At 46.2% G+C, this 23,572-nt stretch overlaps 2 protein-coding genes across 2 annotated transcripts; one reads left to right on the top strand and one right to left on the bottom strand.

Annotated features, from left to right (window-relative positions):
* Positions 1-23: 23 nt before the first annotated feature.
* polr1h (RNA polymerase I subunit H) lies at positions 24-3,431 on the bottom strand. The gene is made up of 5 exons (XM_064982889.1): positions 3,332-3,431; positions 2,960-3,083; positions 2,053-2,153; positions 1,636-1,745; positions 24-1,440 (listed from the first exon to the last, which is right to left on the bottom strand). Exons 2-5 carry the CDS (start codon positions 3,075-3,077, stop codon positions 1,416-1,418), a joined length of 354 nt encoding a protein of 117 aa, XP_064838961.1. The 5' UTR covers positions 3,078-3,083; positions 3,332-3,431; the 3' UTR covers positions 24-1,415.
* ddx39b (DEAD (Asp-Glu-Ala-Asp) box polypeptide 39B) lies at positions 3,417-21,364 on the top strand. The gene is made up of 11 exons (XM_064982888.1): positions 3,417-3,500; positions 7,201-7,412; positions 10,514-10,641; positions 10,845-10,937; positions 11,039-11,222; positions 11,339-11,457; positions 17,006-17,137; positions 18,083-18,192; positions 18,318-18,462; positions 20,446-20,593; positions 20,828-21,364. The coding sequence occupies exons 2-11, from the start codon at positions 7,202-7,204 to the stop codon at positions 20,842-20,844; spliced, it is 1,287 nt and encodes a 428-aa protein (XP_064838960.1). The 5' UTR covers positions 3,417-3,500; position 7,201; the 3' UTR covers positions 20,845-21,364.
* Positions 21,365-23,572: the final 2,208 nt, after the last annotated feature.

Below are 23,572 nucleotides of genomic sequence, written 5' to 3'. Positions count from 1 at the left end.
GAAAGGAGAAAAGCAACCAAACATGTTCTAAAGACAAATATTTTAATCACACAAATCACACTTGAAAATCTCCACAGACAAACATCAGACATCAGTATTCAACCCTCATTCAAAATGCTGCAGATGCAATCTAACTGATGCAGTAAAGGCAAACCATTGAAATGCTTAGCACCCCGGAGCGACTATCCTAAGCATCATTACAAGTAACGAAGAGCAAGGAATAGCATACCAATTGTGCTTTCTCCAATAAGAACTCAAGTTTGCATTACATAGATCAAACACATTCTTGTTTACAGACAAAAGAGAGGAGGAGAATATTGATGGAGGTCCAGGGGAAACACATTCTTGTTTACAGACAAAAGAGAGGAGGAGAATATTGATGGAGGTCCAGGGGAAACACATTCTTGTTTACAGACAAAAGAGAGGAGGAAGATATTGATGGAGGTCCAGGGGAAACACATTCTTGTTTACAGACAAAAGAGAGGAGGAGAATATTGATGGAGGTCCAGGGGAAACACGTTCTTGTTTACAGACAAAAGAGAGGAGGAGGATATTGATGGAGGTCCAGGGGAAACACATTCTTGTTTACAGACAAAAGAGAGGAGGAGAATATTGATGGAGGTCCAGGGGAAACACATTCTTGTTTACAGACAAAAGAGAGGAGGAGAATATTGATGGAGGTCCAGGGGAAACACATTCTTGTTTACAGACAAAAGAGAGGAGGAGGATATTGATGGAGGTCCAGGGGAAACACATTCTTGTTTACAGACAAAAGAGAGGAGGAGAATATTGATGGAGGTCCAGGGGAAACACATTCTTGTTTACAGACAAAAGAGAGGAGGAGGATATTGATGGAGGTCCAGGGGAAACACATTCTTGTTTACAGACAAAAGAGAGGAGGAGAATATTGATGGAGGTCCAGGGGAAACACATTCTTGTTTACAGACAAAAGAGAGGAGGAGGATATTGATGGAGGTCCAGGGGAAACACATTCTTGTTTACAGACAAAAGAGAGGAGGAGAATATTGATGGAGGTCCAGGGGAAACACATTCTTGTTTACAGACAAAAGAGAGGAGGAGGATATTGATGGAGGTCCAGGGGAAACACATTCTTGTTTACAGACAAAAGAGAGGAGGAGAATATTGATGGAGGTCCAGGGGAAACACATTCTTGTTTACAGACAAAAGAGAGGAGGAGGATATTGATGGAGGTCCAGGGGAAACACATTCTTGTTTACAGACAAAAGAGAGGAGGAGGATATTGATGGAGGTCCAGGGGAAACACATTCTTGTTTACAGACAAAAGCGAGGAGGAGGATATTGATGGAGGTCCAGGGGAAACACATTCTTGTTTACAGACAAAAGCGAGGAGGAGAATATTGATGGAGGTCCAGGGGAAGCATCTCCATCTCTTCTCAGGAGTCCTCTTTCTCCTGGTATCTGAATGCAGAAATTAAATCAGAACATATCCAGTCATAAATTAACATGTGGACTACATAAAGTTTGTGGGGTAAAGTGCTTGTCATAGTGTGGTGCAGAACAACATAAAATGGAATAGATTGATGAATCTGGTGGTGAGAACAGGCTCAGAATAGCCTTGGTGAATTGGTTAGGATTAGGGTTAGTGAGATGTACCTGCAGTGTATACAGGTGAAGAAGACCGTCTGTCCTTCATCTGCAGATCTCATTTGTCTGGTGTGATAAACCATCCCTTCTTTATTGCAGCGAGAGCAGCGTCTGTCAATCTAGAATGCAAGAGTTTGAGGAGGTTACAGACAGAACATACACTGATATATAACAGTAGTTTTATTACACGGTTACGTTGTGTAGATTTGTAGAGGTTACAGAGAGAACATACATTTCTAGAGGTTACAGACAGAACATACATTTATAGAGGTTACAGACAGAACATCGCCTAAATGGAGTTTCTCGAGTATTGATAAAGTATAACATTACTCTGTCACTCCATGTTTCAATTTGATTTCCCTAGTTTTAAAAAATGGGACCATTGATCATTTCATGAATAGGAACTTCATTGAAATGAATGCCTACCACAGCCCCCTTGAGTTCCGAGTCCTCCTCTTCCACAGCAACAGAGGACCCTTCGAGAGGATTAAAGACAACAGAAGACCTGATCTCTTGACCTGAAAATTCTGAAAACGACGACACAAAAACACAGTTACATCGTGGGTCACATACTTATGAAAATATCAAATTGATAAAGGAAACTGTCTGGTGTCAGATCTGTGTGCTCTTGCCAACTCCACTGCTCGTCTTGGTCAAGACAAACATGCTTGGCATGATGATTTTGATTTTATTTAACGAGGCAGGTCAATTAAGAACAAAGTCTTAGTTGCACCAGTAGTTTTACTTGCACATCACCATCTGCTCATCTATCACTCCAGTGTTAATTTACTGAATTGTAATTACTTCGCTACTATGGCCTATTTATTGCCTTACCTCCTCACGCCATTTGCACACGCTGTATATAGACTTTATTTTTTTCTATTGTGTTATTGACTGTATGCTTGTTTATTCCATGTGTAACTCTGTGTTGTTGTTTCTGTCGCACTGCTTTGCATTATCTTGGCCAGGTCGCCGTTGTAAATGAGAACTTGTTCTCAACTTGCTTACCTGGTTAATTAAAGGTATAATAAATAAAAAAAAATGTACAAGGACGGCCAAACCCGGACGACGCTGGGCCAATTGTGCGCCGCCCTATGGGACTCCCAATCACGGCTGGTTGTGATACAGCCTGGAATCAAACCGGGGTCTGTTGTGACGCCTCGAGCACTGAGACTGCTGCGCCACTCGGGAGTCCCCGATGTGACAAGCAATTGGCATGAAAGCACAAACAGACTGGTAGCCCCCTTTGGATAACGATTCTGTCTGTTAGTAGGCTACAACATGATTTATAACAGGGACATTTGACTGATGACAACAAACAGGCCATCCTCACCGCTGACAGGTAAACTGAATGCACAGCGTGGACAGGAGACTGTGTTCTGCAGCCCAGGTAGAGGCAGTACGTTCCCACACTCAGGACAGAAGTTGGGATCTCCACTGAAACACGACATCACTGGCTATGGGGAGGGAAAAGTATTTCAGCGAACATTGTCAGCAACCTTTCGTGGGTTTGGCCATGAGATAGAGCTAGGTTAGTTAGTCACGTTGCTTGCTAGCTGGCTGGCCATTATTTAGCTATAGTTAGCCAGTCAACACGTGTTTAACTAATACTGTACTTATTTAAAACAATAAAATGTGTACACATCGCTTGCTGTCAAACAAAAATATTTCCCGATACCAGTTTCAGCGCAGTTCCCAATCTCACCTTCTTTTTAAACCTCGACGTTAGAGAACCTTTCCGAAGTGTTTCCAAGCCAAATGTCGCAGGTCGCGGACATTCAACGCATGCGCACAGTCGCACGTTGATTGCGTTTTAACGAAACGATAGCTCTCATTTGCAAACGCTTCAGATACATTTCTTCACAACGAATAAGGTAAACAATGCTCACTAGGAATATGTATTTAATATGTATTTATTGTCTGTACAATACATTTTCCATATGTTGCACATCGTGTAGAATAGCTAGGTAGAAATCTTGACAAGCTTAAGAAGCTAACTAGCTAGACCAGCCAACTCATGAGTCGTGTTTGCTAACGGCTAGCAAGCTAACGTTACTCATGTTGACACACGTGATAAGCTAACAGCCCAAATGAATAGCGTTAGTTACGAGTACATTTACTTATTTAATTCCACAACTTGTCATAAATAGAAATGAAGATGGCATGAAATGAAACTTGTTTTTCTAACCCTCTCATCATTATCAGCATCATCACCACAGTTTAGCATCAAATGAAAGATATGGCCGCGTAACGTTAGCTACACAGATTTGCAGGTGCAGCGAAATGTTTGTTTCTAGCTCCAACAGCGCAATAAAAAAAACAAATACACACATCATCCTAAAAAATATCAGAACTAGCAATATCAGAGTCCGGAAAATAGATATGTGTTATATATACACACACATAGGGGCTCCCGAGTGGCGCAGCGGTCTAAGGCACTGCATCTCAGTGCAAGACTACAGTACCTGGTTCCGGCCGTGATTGGGAGTCCCATAGTGCGGCGCACAATTGGCCCAGCGTTGTCCGAGTTTGGCCAGGGTCGGCCGTCATTGTAAATAGGAATTTGTTAACTGGCTTGCCTAGTTAAATAAACCTCTATCTCTCTCTCTAAAAAAAAAATATATATATATATATATATATATACTGCTAAAAAAATAAAGGGAACACTAAAATAATACATCCTAGATCTGAATGAATGAAATGTTCTTATTAAATACATTTTTCTTTACATAGTTGAATGTGCTTGACAATAAAATCACAAAAATTATCAATGGAAATCAAATTTATCAACCCATGGATTTGGAATCACACTCAAAATTAAAGTGGAAAACCACACTACAGGCTGATCCAACTTAGATGTAATGTCCTTAAAACAAGTCACAATGAGGCTCAGTAGTGTGTGTGTGGCCTCCACGTGCCTGTATGACCTCCCTACAATGCCTGGGCATGCTCCTGATGAGGTGACGGATGGTCTCCTGAGGGATCTCCTCCTCCGCCAACTCCTGGACAGTCTGTGGTGCAACGTGGCGTTGGTGGATGGAGCGAGACATGATGTCCCAGATGTGCTCAATTGGATTCAGGTCTGGGGAACGGGGGGGCCAGTCCAAAGCATCAATGCCTTCCTGTTGCAGGAACTGCTGACACTCTCCAGCCACATGAGGTCTAGCATTGTCTTGCATTAGGAGGAACCCAGGGCCAACCGCACCAGAATATTGTCTCACAAGGGGTCTGAGGATCTCAGCTCGGTACCTAATGGCAGTCAGGCTACCTCTGGCGAGCACATGGAGGTAGCCCCCCAAAGAAATGCCACCCCACTCCATGACTGACCCACCGCCAAACCGGTCATGCTGGAGGATGTTGCAGGCAGCAGAACGTTCTCCACGGCGTCTCCAGACTCTGTCACGTGCTCAGTGCTCAGAACCTGCTTTCATCTGTGAAGAGCACAGGGCGCCAGTGGCGAATTTGCAAATCTTGGTGTTCTCTGGCAAATGCCAAACGTCCTGCACGGTGTTGGGCTGTAAGCACAACCCCCACCTGTGGACGTCGGGCCCTCATACCACCCTCATGGAGTCTGTTTCTGACCGTTTGAGCAGACACATGCACATTTGTGGCCTGCTGGAAGTCATTTTGCAGGGCTCTGGCAGTGCTCCTCCTGCTCCTCCTTGCACAAAGGTGGAGGTAGCGGTCCTGCTGCTGGGTTGTTGCCCTCCTACGGCCTCCTCCACGTCTCCTGATGTACTGGCCTGTCTCCTGGTAGCGCCTCCATGCTCTGGACACTACAATGACAGACACAGATGTTTCTACAACTTTATTGCAGTCCACCTGTGGTAAATTCAATTAATTGGACATGATTAGGAAAGCCACACACCTGTCTATATAAGGTCACACAATTGACAGTGCATGTCAGATCAAAAACCAAGCCATGAGGTTGAAGGAATTGTCCGTAGAGCTCCGAGACCGGATCGTGTCAAGGCATAGATCGGGGAAGGGTACAATTTTTTTTTTTTTTTGCAGCAGCAGCAGCATTTGAAGGTCCCTAAGAACACAGTGGCCTCAAATTCTTAAATGGAAGAAGTTTAGAACCACCAAGACACCGAGCTGGCCGCCCGGCCTAACTGAGCAATCGGGGGTGAAGGGCCTTGCTCAGGGAGGTGACCAAGAACACAATGGTCACTCTGACAGAGCTCCAGAGTTCCTCTGTGGAGATGAGAGAACCTTCCAGAAGGACAACCACCTCTGCAGCACTCCACCAATCAGGCCATTATGGTAGAGTGGCCAGATGGAGGCCACTCCTCAGTAAAAGGCACATGACAGCCCACATGGAGTTTGCCAAAAGGCCCCTAAAGGACTCTCAGACCATGAGAAAAAAGATTCTCTGGTCTGATGAAACCAAGATTGAACTCTTTGGCCTGAATGTCAAGCGTCACGTCTGGAGGAAACCTGGCACCATCCCTACAGTGAAGCATGGTGGTGGCAGCATCATGCTGTGGGGACGTTTTTCAGTGGCAGAGACTAGGAGACTCGTCAGGATTGAGGGAAAGATGAACGGAGCAAAGTACAGAGAGATCCTTGATGAAAACCTGCTCCAAAGCGCTCAGGACCTCAGACCGGGGTGAAGGTTCACCTTCCAACAGGACAACAACCCTAAGGACACAGACAAGACAATGCAGGAGTGGCTTCGGGACAAGTCTCTGAATGTCCTGAAGTGGCCCAGCCAGAGCCCAGACTTGAACCCGATCGAACATCTCTGGAGAGACCTGAATGTTGCTGTGCAGCAACACTCCCCATCCAACCTGACAGAGCTTGAGAGGATCTGCAGAGAAGAATGGTAGAAACTCCCCAAATACAGGTGTGCCAAGCTTGTAGCCTCTGTAGTGTCATACCCAAGAAGACTCAAGGCTGTAATCGCTGCCTACGGTGCTTCAACAAAGTACTGAGTAAAGGGTCTGAATACTTATGTAAATGTCATATTTCAGTTTATTTTTAATTTCTTAAACCTGTTTTTGCCCTGTCAATATATATATATATATATATATAATATAATATAATATAATATGACAGGGCAAAAACAGGTTTATTTTACTAGGCAAGTCAGTTAAGAACAAATTCTTATTTTCAATGACGGCCTAGGAACAGTGGGCTAACTGCCTGTTCAGGGGCAGAACGACAGATTTGTACCTTGTCCGCTCGGGGATTCGAACTTGCAACCTTTCAATTACTAGTCCAACGCTCTAACCACTAGGCTACCCTGCCGCCTCTACACTCTAACCACTAGGCTACCTTGCCGCCTCTACACTCTAACCACTAGGCTACCCTGCCGCCCCATATGGGGTATTGTGTGTTGATTGAGGGCGGAAAAAAACAATTAAATCAATTTTAGAATAAGTCTGTCACGTAACAAAATGTGGAACAAGTCAAGGGTTCTGAATACTTTCCGAAGGCACTGATTGGTTGAAAGTATCTCCTTGTTACTTGTTATGTACTGACAGGTTGATGGGACCTGCTTATGATGACTATTTGTCTGACTGTCTGGTCTGGTCTTGTCTCCTACCTACCTACCTACCTACCTACCAGGATGACTGAGCAGGATGTGGAGAATGAGCTCTTGGACTACGAAGAGGACGATGTGGTGGGAGATCTATCAGGAGGGGATATTCTGTCCATTAAAAAGGAGCGTGTGAAGGGCTCCTATGTGTCCATCCATTCGTCTGGGTTTAGAGACTTCCTGTTGAAGCCTGAGCTGCTGAGGGCGATAGTGGACTGTGGCTTTGAGCATCCCTCTGAGGGTGAGTAGTACAAGTTAGGTTATTACACACGCGCACACGCGCACACACACACGCACCCAGACGTATCCCATAACACCATACACAGCACAGAGATCACAGATCTGGGTCGTATTCATTAGTGCACACTAGAGGTCGACCGATTATGATTTTTCAACGCCGATACCGATTATTGGAGGACCCAAAAAAAAGCAGATACCGATTATTGGAGGACCCAAAAAAAAGCAGATACCGATTTAATCGGCCATATTTTTATTTTTTAATGTATTTGTAATAATGACAATTACAACAATACTGAATGAACACTTATTTTAACTTAATATATATACATCAATAAAAATCTATTTGGCATCAAATAAATAATGAAACATGTTCATTTTGGTTTAAATAATGCAAAAACAAAGTGTTGGAGAAGTAAAAGTGCAATATGTGCCATGTAAAAAAGCTCAGAACATGAGAACATATGAAAGTTGGTGGTTCCTTTTAACATGAGACTTCAATATTCCAAGGTAAGAGGTTTTAGGTTGTAGTTAATATAGTATTTATAGGACTATTTCTCTCAATACCATTTATATTTCATTAACCTTTGACTATTGGATGTTCTTATAGGCACTTTAGTATTGCCAGTGTAACAGTATAGCTTCCGTCCCTCACCTCGCTCCGACCTGGGCTCGAACCAGGAACACAACGACAACAGCCACCCTCGAAGCAGCGTTACCCATGCAGAGCAAGGGGAACAACTACTCCAAGTCTCAGAGCGAGTGACGTTTGAAACGCTATTTGCGCGCACCCCGCTAACTAGCTAGCCATTTCACATCGGTTACACCAGCCATGAGGCTGATAGGCTTGAAGTCATAAACAGCGCTGTGCTTGCGAAGAGCTGTTGGCAAACGTCTTAACTGACTTGCCTAGTAAAATAAAATTAAGGTAAAATTAAAACGCACAAAAGTGCTGTTTTAATGAATGCTTACGAGCCTGCTGCTGCCTACCATCGCTCAGTCAGACTGCTCTATCAAATCAGACTTAATTATAATAACACACAGAAATACGAGCCTTTGGTCATTAATATGGTCGAATCCAGAAACTATCATTTCGAAAACAAAACATTTATTCTTTCAGTGAAATATGGAACCGTTAGGTATTTTATCTAGCAGGTGGCATCCCTAAGTCTAAATATCCCTGTTACATTGCACAACATTCAATGTTATGTCATAATTACGTAAAATTCTGGCAAATTAGGCGACCCAAACTGTTGCATATACCCTGACTCTGCGTGCAATGAACGCAAGAGAAGTGACACAATTTCACCTGGTTAATATTGCCTGCTAACCTGGAATTCTTTTAGCTAAATATGCAGGTTTAAAAATATATACTTCTGTGTATTGATTTTTTTAGAAAGGCATTGGTGTTTATGGGTCGGTACAGTCGTCCAACGATTGTGCTTTTTTCGCAAATGCGCTTTTGTTAAATCATCCCCCAGCGTTGCATCAATTATATGCAACGCAGGACACGCTAGATAAACTAGTAATATCATCAACCACGTGTAGTTATAACTAGTGATTATGATTGATTGTTTTTTATAAGATACGTTTAATGCTAGCTAGCAACTTACCTTGGCTTTTACTGCATTCGCGTAACAGGCAGGCTCCTCATGGAGTGCAATGAGAGGCTGGTGGTTGGAGCGTTGGTCGAGTTAACCGTTAGGTTGCAAGAATGGATCCCCCGAGCCTACAATGTGAAAATCTGTCCTTGAACGAGGCAGTTAACCCACTGTTCCTAGGCCAGTTAACCCCACTGTTCCTAGGCCAGTTAACCCCACTGTTCCTAGGCCAGTTAACCCCACTGTTCCTAGGCCAGTTAACCCCACTGTTCCTAGGCCAGTTAACCCACTGTTCCTAGGCCAGTTAACCCCACTGTTCCTAGGCCAGTTAACCCACCCTTCCTAGGCCAGTTAACCCCACTGTTCCTAGGCCAGTTAACCCACTGTTCCTAGGCCAGTTAACCCACTGTTCCTAGGCCAGTTAACCCACTGTTCCTAGGCCAGTTAACCCACTGTTCCTAGGCCAGTTAACCCACCCTTCCTAGGCCAGTTAACCCCACTGTTCCTAGGCCAGTTAACCCACTGTTCCTAGACCAGTTAACCCACTGTTCCTAGGCCAGTTAACCCACCGTTCCTAGGCCAGTTAACCCACTGTTCCTAGGCCAGTTAACCCCACTGTTCCTAGGCCAGTTAACCCCACTGTTCCTAGGCCAGTTAACCCACCCTTCCTAGGCCAGTTAACCCCACTGTTCCTAGGCCAGTTAACCCACTGTTCCGAGGCCAGTTAACCCACTGTTCCTAGGCCAGTTAACCCACTGTTCCTAGGCCAGTTAACCCACTGTTCCTAGGCCAGTTAACCCACTGTTCCTAGGCCAGTTAACCCCACCCTTCCTAGGCCAGTTAACCCCACTGTTCCTAGGCCAGTTAACCCACTGTTCCTAGGCCAGTTAACCCACCGTTCCTAGGCCAGTTAACCCACCGTTCCTAGGCCAGTTAACCCACCGTTCCTAGGCCAGTTAACCCACCGTTCCTAGGCCAGTTAACCCACTGTTCCTAGGCCAGTTAACCCCACTGTTCCTAGGCCGTCATTGAAAATAATGTGTTCTTAACTGACTTGTCTCGTTAAATAAATGTGTTAAAAAATATATATATCGGCGTCCATAACAATCGGAAATCAGTATTTATGAAAAACTTTAAATCGGCCCGAATTAATTGCCCATTCCGATTAATCGGTCGACCTCTAGTGCACACTTTTTAGCAAAATGTTTGGCAACGGAAAACGCTTCACACGAAACTTTGATGGTTTCTTATTGGTCATGTAGTTCAGGTAGGCCCCTTTCTGTTTCGGCCTGTTTGGGTCCTAGTGAACGTCTTCAAGACAAAGTGCCACGATTAATCATGTCAAAGTACTGTATCAACTTTCAAACTATAAACACGAAGTAATAGCATCATGATTTGGTACGTTGTGTTTTTGATTTAGTTGGTTCTGAAGTAATTACTATACAATTTATTACCATTTTTTTTAATATTCATTCTTAATTTTGTATGACTATTTTCCTTTCAGTTCAACATGAATGCATCCCTCAGGCCATCCTGGGTATGGATGTGCTGTGCCAGGCTAAGTCTGGTATGGGCAAGACGGCCGTGTTTGTCCTGGCCACCCTACAGCAGCTGGAGCCTGTCACTGGACAAGTAATCTCACTCTCTGTCTCACCCTCCCTCCCACTCTCTCACTCTCCCTTTCTCCTCTCTCTCTCCGCTTCCTTCAGTCTGTCACTCTGGACTGTTTATAGAGTTAGCATTGTTGTCGTGGTCTTGGTCCGTCAGTCTGTGAAGTACTAAGCTTTCTAATGCATTAAACTACCCGCCCTGGCCACCCTTCTCTCTTTGTTTAGGTGTCCGTGCTGGTGATGTGTCACACTCGAGAGCTGGCGTTTCAGATCAGCAAAGAGTATGAGAGATTCTCCAAATACATGCCGACTATCAAGGTACACAAATTACCACCCGGACCCCCTTAACCTCCAGTCTGGATAATAACGACACAGTTCAGTTCTTCCTCCACTGTTTTTCTCCCCATCTCTCCCACCAGGTGGCAGTGTTCTTCGGTGGCCTGTCTATAAAGAAGGACGAAGAGGTGTTGAAGAAGGAGTGTCCCCATGTGGTGGTGGGGACCCCGGGGCGAATCTTGGCCCTGATCCGCAACAAGACCCTCAACCTGCGACACATCAAACACTTCATCCTGGACGAGTGTGACAAAATGTTGGAACAACTCGGTGAGTCTGAATCGTTGAAGATTGGACAGCACACCACTGTAGATGAATCATCTACTCGTATTTACATTCTAGGAGATCTAACATCATTTACAAAACCCCCTCCCTTTCTCCCTCAGACATGCGCAGAGACGTCCAGGAGATACTTCGTCTGACCCCCCATGAGAAACAGGTCATGATGTTCAGCGCCACCCTGAGCAAAGAGATCCGCCCCGTCTGCCGAAAGTTCATGCAAGATGTAAATACACCTCCTCTCCTCTTGCGTGCACCACGCCTCTCCTTCCTCCACACCCTCCACCGATCCCCCTTGATCTGCCTTGCCTGGCGGGTAACGGGGGGTGGAGGAGTTACCCCCCCCCCCATCCCGAGTCTGATATGAGAGAGACAGAGCTGTCTTTCTATATGCCAGACAGTCTCACCTCCTATAAGGGAAGTGACAGCCCCACTGACGTAGGAAGGCCTTAGTTCAGTGCGGATGGCCTATGCTAGGTCACTAACTCGGTACACTAACACCTTACACTAGTAGTGTACTGCCTGACCTTACACCAGGATGTCATGTGTTAATGGACTGTCCTTTATAGACTAGCTTGTGCTGTTCAACTGAAATGTATGAAGTCTTTCTTCTTCGTGAAGTTTAACACGGTCATCCAGGTGGAAATAGGTCCAGTTTTTAAGTCTGTACGTTACGAATCTGACGTCCCTGATGTCACAATGCTGACGTCCCTGATGTCACAATGCTGACGTCCCTGATGTCACAATGCTGACGTCCCTGATGTCACAATGCTGACGTCCCTGATGTCACAATGCTGACGTCCCTGATGTCACAATGCTGACGTCCCTGATGTCACAATGCTGACCTCCCTGATGTCACAATGCTGACCTCCCTGATGTCACAATGCTGACCTCCCTGATGTCACTATGCTGACCTCCCTGATGTCACTATGCTGACCTCCCTGATGTCACTATGCTGACCTCCCTGATGTCACTATGCTGACCTCCCTGTCGTCACTATGCTGACCTCCCTGATGTCACTATGCTGACCTCCCTGATGTCACTATGCTGACCTCCCTGATGTCACTATGCTGACCTCCCTGATGTCACTATGCTGACCTCCCTGATGTCACTATGCTGACCTCCCTGATGTCACTATGCTGACCTCCCTGATGTCACTATGCTGACCTCCCTGATGTCACTATGCTGACCTCCCTGATGTCACCAAGCATAAAACAATTTGTCTCGATTAACCTTTTATTTATTAAGGAAACTGTTTTCCCAGGTTTGCATGAGTGTGTACGCTCTGCTCTAAGCCGCTCGTAACCCCCCCGGTTCACTGCCCTGTAGTTGAAAGAGAGAGGTCTGTAACCGCTCATTTGGCACGAGAGAGATCGGCAGGGTAGCCTAGTGGTTAGAGCGTTGGACTAGTAACCGGAAGGTACAAATCAGTTGTTCTGCCCCTGAACAGGCAGTTAACCCACTGTTCCAGGCCGTCATTGAAAATAAGAATGTGTTCTTAACTGACTTGCCTGGTTAAATAAAGGTAAAATTAAAAATTACATGTAAAGACGAAGTATCCCAAAGAACCTCAGTCAAACAAATAACACAAGCTTAGAGAAATGAGAAGGAAGACTGACGAGCCAAGCTCTGGAGAGTGAAAGAAGGGGACCCTGCCTGGGTCTCTGTAGTTCATTATGTGGACCCTGCCTGGCTCTCTGGGTCTCTGTAGTTCATGATGTGGACCCTACCTGGCTCTCTGGGTCGCTGTAGTTCATAATGTGGACCCTGCCTGGCTCTCTGGGTCGCTGTAGTTCATGATGTGGACCCTACCTGGCTCTCTGGGTCGCTGTAGTTCATGATGTGGACCCTACCTGGCTCTCTGGGTCGCTGTAGTTCATGATGTGGACCCTACCTGGCTCTCTGGGTCGCTGTAGTTCATGATGTGGACCCTACCTGGCTCTCTGGGTCGCTGTAGTTCATTATGTGGACCCTGCCTGGCTCTCTGGGTCGCTGTAGTTCATGATGTGGACCCTACCTGGCTCTCTGGGTCGCTGTAGTTCATTGTGTGGACCCTGCCTGGCTCTCTAGGTCACTGTAGTTCATGATGTGGACCCTGCCTGGCTCTCTGGGTCGCTGTAGTTCATGATGTGGACCCTGCCTGGCTCTCTGGGTCGCTGTAGTTCATTATGTGGACCCTGCCTGGCTCTCTGGGTCGCTGTAGTTCATTATGTGGACCCTGCCTGGCTCTCTGGGTCTCTGTAGTTCATGATGTGGACCCTGCCTGGCTCTCTGGGTCGCTGTAGTTCATTATGTGGACCCTGCCTGGCTCTCTGGGTCGCTGTAGTTCATGATGTGGACCCTGCCTGGCTCTCTGGGTCGCTGTAGTTCATGATGTGGACCCTGCCTGGCTCTCTGGGTCTCTGTAGTTCATGATGTGGACCCTGCCTGGCTCTCTGGGTCGCTGTAGTTCATGATGTGGACCCTGCCTGGCTCTCTGGGTCGCTGTAGTTCATGATGTGGACCCTGCCTGGCTCTCTGGGTCGCTGTAGTTCATTATGTGGACCCTGCCTGGCTCTCTGGGTCGCTGTAGTTCATGATGTGGACCCTGCCTGGCTCTCTGGGTCGCTGTAGTTCATGATGTGGACCCTACCTGGCTCTCTGGGTCGCTGTAGTTCATGATGTGGACCCTACCTGGCTCTCTGGGTCGCTGTAGTTCATGATGTGGACCCTACCTGGCTCTCTGGGTCGCTGTAGTTCATGATGTGGACCCTGCCTGGCTCTCTGGGTCGCTGTAGTTCATGATGTGGACCCTACCTGGCTCTCTGGGTCGCTGTAGTTCATTAGTTTCCCAACAAAGCGGAAAGAAAGCGCAGTGAAATTGCGTAGGTCCGCTGAGCCGAGCCAAAATGTCCCCATTACCTCTTCATCAGCCAGTCTGCTTTGAAATGGAATTGAAGTAACTGTCTGGAGATGAACTGTTCACCCTGTAGGAACATGACACCCGTTTCACAAGGGAAAATGGCCGCTATTTCGTCCATAAGCTGCCACCCAAGCATCAGGACGCCTTGGTAATAAATCACAGACATGAACCTTGTCTAACCCACTGTCCAGACAGAGGGAGTGACAAGACAGAACACCCCGACGTGAAGAAAGGGGGGAGAGAGAGAGAGGAATGGTAGGAAGGCAGTGTGGATGGAAGAGAGAAAAGAGGAGGGAGATGTGACGGTACACAGAGCTGTCTCGTGTTACCATGAATCTAGACGGTACACAGAGCTGTCTCGTGTTACCATGAATCTAGACGGTACACAGAGCTGTCTCGTGTTACCATGAATCTAGACGGTACACAGAGCTGTCTCGTGTTACCATGAATCTAGACGGTACACAGAGCTGTCTCGTGTTACCATGAATCTAGACGGTACACAGAGCTGTCTCGTGTTACCATGAATCTAGACGGTACACAGAGCTGTCTCGTGTTACCATGAATCTAGACGGTACACAGAGCTGTCTCCTGTTACCATGAATCTAGACGGTACACAGAGCTGTCTCCTGTTACCATGAATCTAGACGGTACACAGAGCTGTCTCGTGTTACCATGAATCTAGACGGTACACAGAGCTGTCTCGTGTTACCATGAATCTAGACGGTACACAGAGCTGTCTCGTGTTACCATGAATCTAGACGGTACACAGAGCTGTCTCGTGTTACCATGAATCTAGACGGTACACAGAGCTGTCTCGTGTTACCATGAATCTAGACGGTACACAGAGCTGTCTCGTGTTACCATGAATCTAGACGGTACACAGAGCTGTCTCGTGTTACCATGAATCTAGACGGTACACAGAGCTGTCTCGTGTTACCATGAATCTAGACGGTACACAGAGCTGTCTCGTGTTACCATGAATCTAGACGGTACACAGAGCTGTCTCGTGTTACCATGAATCTCGACGGTACACAGAGCTGTCTCGTGTTACCATGAATCTCGACGGTACACAGAGCTGTCTCGTGTTACCATGAATCTAGACGGTACACAGAGCTGTCTCGTGTTACCATGAATCTAGACGGTACACAGAGCTGTCTCGTGTTACCATGAATCTAGACGGTACACAGAGCTGTCTCGTGTTACCATGAATCTAGACGGTACACAGAGCTGTCTCGTGTTACCATGAATCTAGACGGTACACAGAGCTGTCTCGTGTTACCATGAATCTAGACGGTACACAGAGCTGTCTCGTGTTACCATGAATCTAGACGGTACACAGAGCTGTCTCGTGTTACCATGAATCTAGACGGTACACAGAGCTGTCTCGTGTTCCCATGAATCTAGACGGTACACAGAGCTGTCTCGTGTTACCATGAATCTAGACGGTACACAGAGCTGTCTCGTGTTACCATGAATCTAAACGGTACACAGAGCTGTCTCGTGTTACCATGAATCTAGACGGTACACAGAGCTGTCTCGTGTTACCATGAATCTAGACGGTACACAGAGCTGTCTCCTGTTACAGGTAACTCTGAAATAATTGAAGAGGTAGCTAAGGGTAGAAGAGCCCTGTGGTCATATGAAAAATAGACTATGAACAGAAAAGAGAAGAAAATGCAGCTCCCTAAAACCCTTCGCCTGGTAACAGACTGGGATTGAGATGACACAGAGTGAATGTTAGATGACAGTGATTGAGAGGACACACTGAGTGAATGTTAGATGACAGTGATTGAGAGGACACACTGAGTGAATGTTAGATGACAGTGATTGAGAGGACACACTGAGTGAATGTTAGATGACAGTGATTGAGAGGACACACTGGGTGAATGTTAGATGACAGTGATTGAGATGACACACTGAGTGAATGTTAGATGACAGCAATAATAAACTTGAGGATCATTTTTATTAGACGTCTTTGATATAATTGGATTGATGAGTTGGTCGACTGGGATGTACAGCCTCACAGTCAATGATGTCCCTGATTTGATCGTGTGGATCGTCGAATTGACAGACTGTTTCCTCATTGTTTAGTGAGACACAGCTGCTGCCAGGGAGACTGAGTCGAAGTGGTGTGTAGACGAGTGTGTTGTGAAGATGAATCGATCTCACGTCCAACGGAGCAGCTATAGTTATTCCAACGAGGGCCAGGCTTTTTGTATTCATGGACATTACAGCATTAATGTATTACTTGTGGTTATGGTTTACAATAACTTGCAATTTCATCTGATCACTATGGCTTCTCGGTTGACATTTGTTTTTATTTTTTTGCAAGTGTTGTGTTGGACAGTAGTGACTAGTGAGGGTGAGCGATGTTTGTCTGTTGCATCAGTATTTGAATTGGTGTCCTGTGTGTGTGTGTGCGTCCGCTCGCCTGTCTGTCTGGCTGGCTGTTTGTCTGGAGGGGGTGTCTGGGGGTGTGTGTGTGTGAACTTCAAACCTTTGGTGTCCCTCTAACTCCCTATCCCCTCTCTCTCTATTTCCCTGGATTTCATCATGTCTCTCTGATTCACCTAATCCTGGTCACTTTAACCACTGTTCTCTGGTAACCTTTCACTTCCTGTTTACTTTCCCTTCCCTCTCCTGATGGTGTATCAATCTACCGTATTACTATATGTACATACAACTCCTCTGTCCCTCACAAAACTGGACCAACCATTCAAAACCCTTCACAACACGTGAAATACTCTGTCATCCCCCCCCCGTTAACTCTCCTCACGCTTCTACCTGATTCCCCAACCTTCCCTCCACACGCCTCACCCCTCTCCAACCCTCCTTCCCTAACCCTGTCCCACCCCTTGCTTGCTCCACCCAGCCGATGGAAATCTTTGTTGATGATGAGACCAAGCTGACTCTCCACGGGCTGCAGCAGTACTACGTCAAACTGAAGGACAACGAGAAGAACAGGAAGCTCTTTGATCTCCTCGACGTGCTGGAATTCAACCAGGTACTGGAATTAATTATGATGTTAAACCAGGTACTGGAATTAATTATGATGTTAAACCAGGTATTGGAATTAATTATGATGTTAAACCAGGTACTGGAATTAATTATGATGTTAAACCAGGTATTGGAATTAATTATGATGTTAAACCAGGTACTGGAATTAATTATGATGTTAAACCAGGTACTGGAATTAATTATGATGTTAAACCAGGTACTGGAATTAATTATGATGTTAAACCAGGTACTGGAATTAATTATGATGTTCCACCAGGTACTGGAATTAATTATGATGTTAAACCAGGTACTGGAATTAATTATGATGTTAAACCAGGTACTGGAATTAATTATGATGTTAAACCAGGTATTGGAATTAATTATGATGTTAAACCAGGTACTGGAATTAGTTATGATGTTAAACCAGGTACTGGAATTAATTATGATGTTAAACCAGGTACTGGAATTAATTATGATGTTAAACCAGCTACTGGAATTAATTATGATGTTCAACCAGGCATTGGAATTAATTATGATGTTAAACCAGCTACTGGAATTAATTATGATGTTAAACCAGCTACTGGAATTAATTATGATGTTAAACCAGCTACTGGAATTAATTATGATGTTAAACCAGGTACTGGAATTAATTATGGTGTTCCACAGAGGCACATGGCACAAGAAACAGGAACAAAGTAATTGCTAGCTGGGCAAGTGTTTGTATGCAAATAGTGTGTGTAGGCAATGTCTTAGTTCAACATGTGTTTCATGTTCCACCGTGGTACATAATGGCAGGAAATTCAGGGAAAACAAAAACGCTGACGAGACAAGTCAAATTTTGAATATAAAAATGCAATTGACTGTAGTGGTGGTGTTTCCACCTGGTGTGATGTCCGTGCAGCGCTGTGTTGGTCTGGCCCAGTGTGTGTAGTGATATTATGTGTTATTATAGGTGGTGATCTTTGTGAAGTCCGTGCAGCGCTGTGTGGCTCTGGCCCAGCTTTTGGTTGAGCAGAACTTCCCGGCTATTGCCATCCACCGCGGGATGCCTCAGGAGGAACGGTACGTAGATAGTTGGTGTGTGTGTGTGGTTCTATTTTTGTCTGTATTATATTGAACATGAATACTAGTAAGTGATTGATCTGGCTTGGTCATTACCCATCTCTTTTTCTAAACTTTCTCCCCAGTCTCTCTCGTTACCAACAGTTTAAAGATTTTCAGAGACGCATCCTGGTGGCCACCAACCTGTTTGGCAGAGGGATGGACATCGAGAGGGTCAACATCGCCTTCAACTACGACATGCCGGAGGACTCTGACACGTACCTGCACAGGGTAAGTCCCGTAGACTATTAAAGACTGTCTACTATTCATGACGGCAGGATGGCCTAGTGGTTAGAGTGTAGAGGCGGAGGGTAGCCTAGTGGTTAGAGTGTAGAGGCGGAGGGTAGCCTAGTGGTTAGAGTGTAGAGGCGGCAGGGTAGCCTAGTGGTTAGAGTGTAGCCTAGTGGTTAGGCAGGGGCAGGGTAGCCTAGCCGGCAGGGTAGCCTGTGGTTAGAGTGTAGGGTAGGCGGAGGGTAGCCTAGTGGCCTAGTGGTTAGAGCGTAGAGGCGGCAGGGTGCCTAGTGGTTAGAGCGTAGAGGCGGCAGGGTAGCCTAGTGGTTAGAGCGTAGAGGCGGCAGGGCAGCCTAGTGGTTAGAGCGTAGAGGCGGCAGGGTGTAGAGGCGGCAGGTAGCCTAGTGGTTAGAGTGTAGTGGTTAGGTGGGGCAGGTGGTAGCCTAGTGGTTAGAGCGTAGAGGCGGCAGGGTAGCCTAGTGGTTAGAGCGTAGAGGCGGCAGGGTAGGGTAGCGTAGGGCGGCAGGGTAGCCTAGTGGTTAGAGCGTAGAGGCGGCAGGGTTAGCCTAGTGAGCGTAGAGGCGGCAGGGTAGCCTAGTGGTTAGAGCGTAGAGGCGGCAGGGTAGCCTAGTGGTTAGAGCGTAGAGGCGGCAGGTAGCCTAGTGGTTAGAGCGTAGAGGCGGCAGGGTAGCCTAGTGGTTAGAGCGTAGAGGCGGCAGGTAGCCTAGTGGTTAGAGCAGGGCGGCAGGGTAGCTAGTGGTGGTTAGAGTGGTTAGAGGCGGCAGGGTAGCCTAGTGGTTAGAGCGTAGGGCGGCAGGGTAGCCTAGTGGTTAGAGCGTAGAGGCGGCAGGGTAGCCTAGTGGTTAGAGCAGGGCGGCAGGGTAGCCTAGTGGTTAGCCTAGTGGTTAGAGCGTAGGGGCGGCAGGGTAGCCTAGTGGTTAGAGTGGTTAGAGAGCGTAGAGGCGGCAGGGTAGCCTAGTGGTTAGAGCGTAGAGGGTAGCCTAGTGGTTAGAGCGTAGGGCGGCAGGGTAGCCTAGTGGTTAGAGCGTAGAGGCGGCAGGGTAGCCTAGTGGTTAGAGGGTAGCCTAGTGGTTAGGCGGCAGGGTAGCCTGGTTAGAGCGTAGGGGCGGCAGGGCAGCCTAGTGGTTGGTTAGAGCGTAGGGGCGGCAGGGTAGCCTAGTGGTTAGAGGCAGGGGCGGCAGGGTAGCCTAGTGGTTAGCCTAGTGGTTAGAGCGTAGAGGCGGCAGGGTAGCAGGGTTAGCGTAGGGGCGGCAGGGTAGCCTAGTGGTTAGAGCGTAGGGGCGGCAGGGCAGCCTAGTGGTTAGAGCGTAGGGGCGGGTTAGCCCTAGTGGTTAGAGCGTAGGGGCGGCAGGGCAGCCTAGTGGTAGCCTAGTGGTTAGAGCGTAGGGGCGGCAGGGTAGCCTAGTGGTTAGAGCGTAGGGCGGCAGGGTAGCCTAGTGGTTAGAGCGTAGGGCGTAGGGTAGCCTAGTGGTTAGAGCGTAGGGGCGGGCAGCAGGGTAGCCTGTGGTTAGAGCGTAGAGGGCGGCAGGGTAGCCTAGTGGTTAGAGTGGTTAGAGCGCGGCAGGGGTAGCCTAGTGGTTAGAGCGTAGAGGGTTAGGAGCGGCAGGGTAGCCTAGTGGTTAGAGGCGGCAGGGCAGTTGGACTAGTAACCGGGGCGGTTGCAAGTTCAAATCCCGAGCTGACAAGGTACAAAATCTGTCGTTCTGCCCCTGAACAGGCAGTTAACCCACTGTTCCTAGGCCGTCATTGAAAATAAGAATTTGTTCTTAACTGACTTGCCTAGTAAAATAAAGGTAAAAAAAAAAAAATGTGATGTAGATGAGTAATTCTGAGCCTCGCCTTGCTCAGCTGTACCCCCTTCAAACACGCTGATACAGGTTGTTTTGTCTTACTGGTAGCAGCGTAAGGTTACTTGGTTATAAAGCCCTTTTTGAAGTTGTTTGTGTGCGTCTTACTCATCAGGTTGCCAGGGCGGGCCGGTTTGGCACCAAAGGCCTGGCCATCACATTTGTGTCTGATGAGATGGATGCCCGTACCCTTAACGACGTCCAGGACCGATTCGAGGTGAACATCAGCGAGCTGCCCGATGAGATAGACATCTCATCTTACAGTAAGTGCTGCTTGGTTCCAATTAGCCTTGGTTGTCTGTGAATTTAGAGTATTATACTCGGCAAGTCCCAACGCTCTAATCACTAGGCTACCTGCCGCAGTAATGTTGCTTATTAGGAAATGGATTGTGTTGGAAACATCTGTATTTTATTATCAGTGGATTATAGAAGATGATCAAGTGACGTGTTTTTTTTTTTTGCTTTAACTTGTCCCGTTTTACTTCCTGTCTTCTCAGTTGAACCAACCCGGTAAAGAAGACCAGATCTATTACCCAGCGGACATTGCGACTCATATTTGACCTTTCTAACACTGATAACTAAAGGTCAAATCAACTATTATCCAATCAAACAGTACAATACAGTAAGAATGATTTCTTTTTAAATCTGCTGGCATTCATTCGCCCCCCCTTCAGAATGACTAAATTAGGACTACTGTGAAATAGCGCCTTCTGTGGAAAGAAAGGTTTGGTTACATTGTCAGGCCTTTTTCCCATGCCATTTGTTTAATATTGTTTTGTTGTATTTATCTAGACTAGGTAGCTGTCACTGAATATTTGAGTTATTTATTTATTTTTTGCATTTTATTTACCTTGTCATTTGGATTGTGAATGCTGCATTTTTATAGCCTGTGAAAATAGTCAGCCAGTTACCAAGCGGTAGTTTCTCGTGGACAAGAAGAGGGACGTTACATGGAAGGACTTGAAGAGAGACTCTGAACAAGCGCTGTTCTGCGCTCAAATGTGGATTCATAAATATGTTTGACTCTATACAAACTTGCTGCGTCTTCTTGTCCCAACAGCTAATCTTGTCCTGTCATTGCCCTGTCTTGAGGTGTATGCCACAGTCGGGAAAATATACCGATGGACAAACAACTACCTGCCAAGGCTTAACACTGCCTGAATGTAGAAACAACCTCATCTGCCGGGCATGACAGATCAGACTGCTACATTAGATCACTGTCACAGAGACTGATACACATTAGATCACTGTCATGGAGACTGATACATTAGATCACTGTCATGGAGACTGATACATTAGATCACTGTCACGGAGACTGATACACATTAGATCAGACTGTCACAGAGACTGATACACATTAGATCACTGTCACGGAGACTGATACATTAGATCAGACTGTCACAGAGACTGATACATTAGATCACTGTCACGGAGACTGATACATTAGATCACTGTCACGGAGACTGATACATTAGATCACTGTCACGGAGACTGATACATTAGATCAGACTGTCACGGAGACTGATACATTAGATCAGACTGTCACGGAGACTGATACATTAGATCAGACTGTCACGGAGACTGATACACATTAGATCAGACTGTCACGGAGACTGATACATTAGATCACTGTCACGGAGACTGATACATTAGATCAGACTGTCACGGAGACTGATACATTAGATCAGACTGTCACAGAGACTGATACATTAGATCAGACTGTCACGGAGACTGATACATTAGATCACTGTCACGGAGACTGATACATTAGATCAGACTGTCACAGAGACTGATACATTAGATCAGACTGTCACGGAGACTGATACATTAGATCACTGTCACAGAGACTGATACATTAGATCACTGTCACGGAGACTGACACACATTAGATCAGACTGTCACAGAGACTGATACATTAGATCACTGTCACGGAGACTGTCACGGAGACTGATACACATTAGATCAGACTGTCACAGAGACTGATACATTAGATCAGACTGTCACAGAGACTGCTACACATTAGATCACTGTCACGGAGACTGATACATTAGATCAGACTGTCACGGAGACTGATACATTAGATCAGACTGTCACGGAGACTGATACATTAGATCAGACTGTCACGGAGACTGCTACATTAGATCACTGTCACGGAGACTGATACATTAGATCAGACTGTCACAGAGACTGCTACATTAGATCACTGTCACAGAGACTGATACATTAGATCACTGTCACGGAGACTGTCACATTAGATCAGACTGTCGCGGAGACTGCTACACATTAGATCAGACTGTCACGGAGACTGCTACACATTAGATCACTGTCACGGAGACTGATACATTAGATCAGACTGTCACGGAGACTGTCACAGAGACTGATACATTAGATCACTGTCACGGAGACTGATACATTAGATCACTGTCACGGAGACTGCTACATTAGATCACTGTCACGGAGACTGATACATTAGATCAGACTGTCACAGAGACTGCTACATTAGATCACTGTCACAGAGACTGATACAAGGTAAAAGTACAGTAGCTCTTATAGCCTAAAGCAGAAACGTCACCAGACAGATTGTTGGTGCAGCGCAGTGTGTTACAAGAATCACCCTCATCGTTACTAGATGTAAAATTGGTTTGCAATTCACAGCAGGTACTCTGCTCAGTGGTGTTACAGCACTTTAGGCCAGCAGACGCTCAAAATTCTGCCGTTCTGTCCATTGCCAACCTATAAGTAACGGACAAAGAAAGCAAAAATAATTTCATAAATGTACTTAGAAGTATTGGGCATGTAAGCCTTGAGCTTGATTTGAAATGACGGGAGACTGCGGACACAATCCTTAGGAGTGCAGATAAATATCTCAGGTTATCAACGGTTGGTTGGCCAATAGTCATAAAATACTGTCCTCCATGGCCCGTTTGTCAAAATCTGCTTGCTGAGGCACCTCAAATTGATCTCTAGGCTCTTCTAATCTGGATTGTGAAAGTGATCAGATTGTTTATGAAACAGGAAGGAAGATAGGGCAGGAAGTCAACAGGATAGAGTGGACCGGGAAGGGATAACCGAGCCTGGGTTACGTTCCAAATGACACCCTATATTAGGCCATAGGGCTCTGGTCTAAAGTAGTGCACTATATAGGGAATAGGGTGCCATTTGGGACACAGAAGAGGTTACAGGCACAAGTGGGAAAAGACCAGGAACAAGACTTAAGAGCCGTTGGGTCACTAGTCTGGAAA

The sequence above is a fragment of the Oncorhynchus masou genome, chromosome 13, assembly GCF_036934945.1.
Source record: "Oncorhynchus masou masou isolate Uvic2021 chromosome 13, UVic_Omas_1.1, whole genome shotgun sequence".
In the NCBI taxonomy this organism is placed as follows: domain Eukaryota; kingdom Metazoa; phylum Chordata; class Actinopteri; order Salmoniformes; family Salmonidae; genus Oncorhynchus; species Oncorhynchus masou.
Note: the sequence above shows the minus strand (reverse complement) of the source record. Positions and strands in the feature narration are given on the sequence as shown.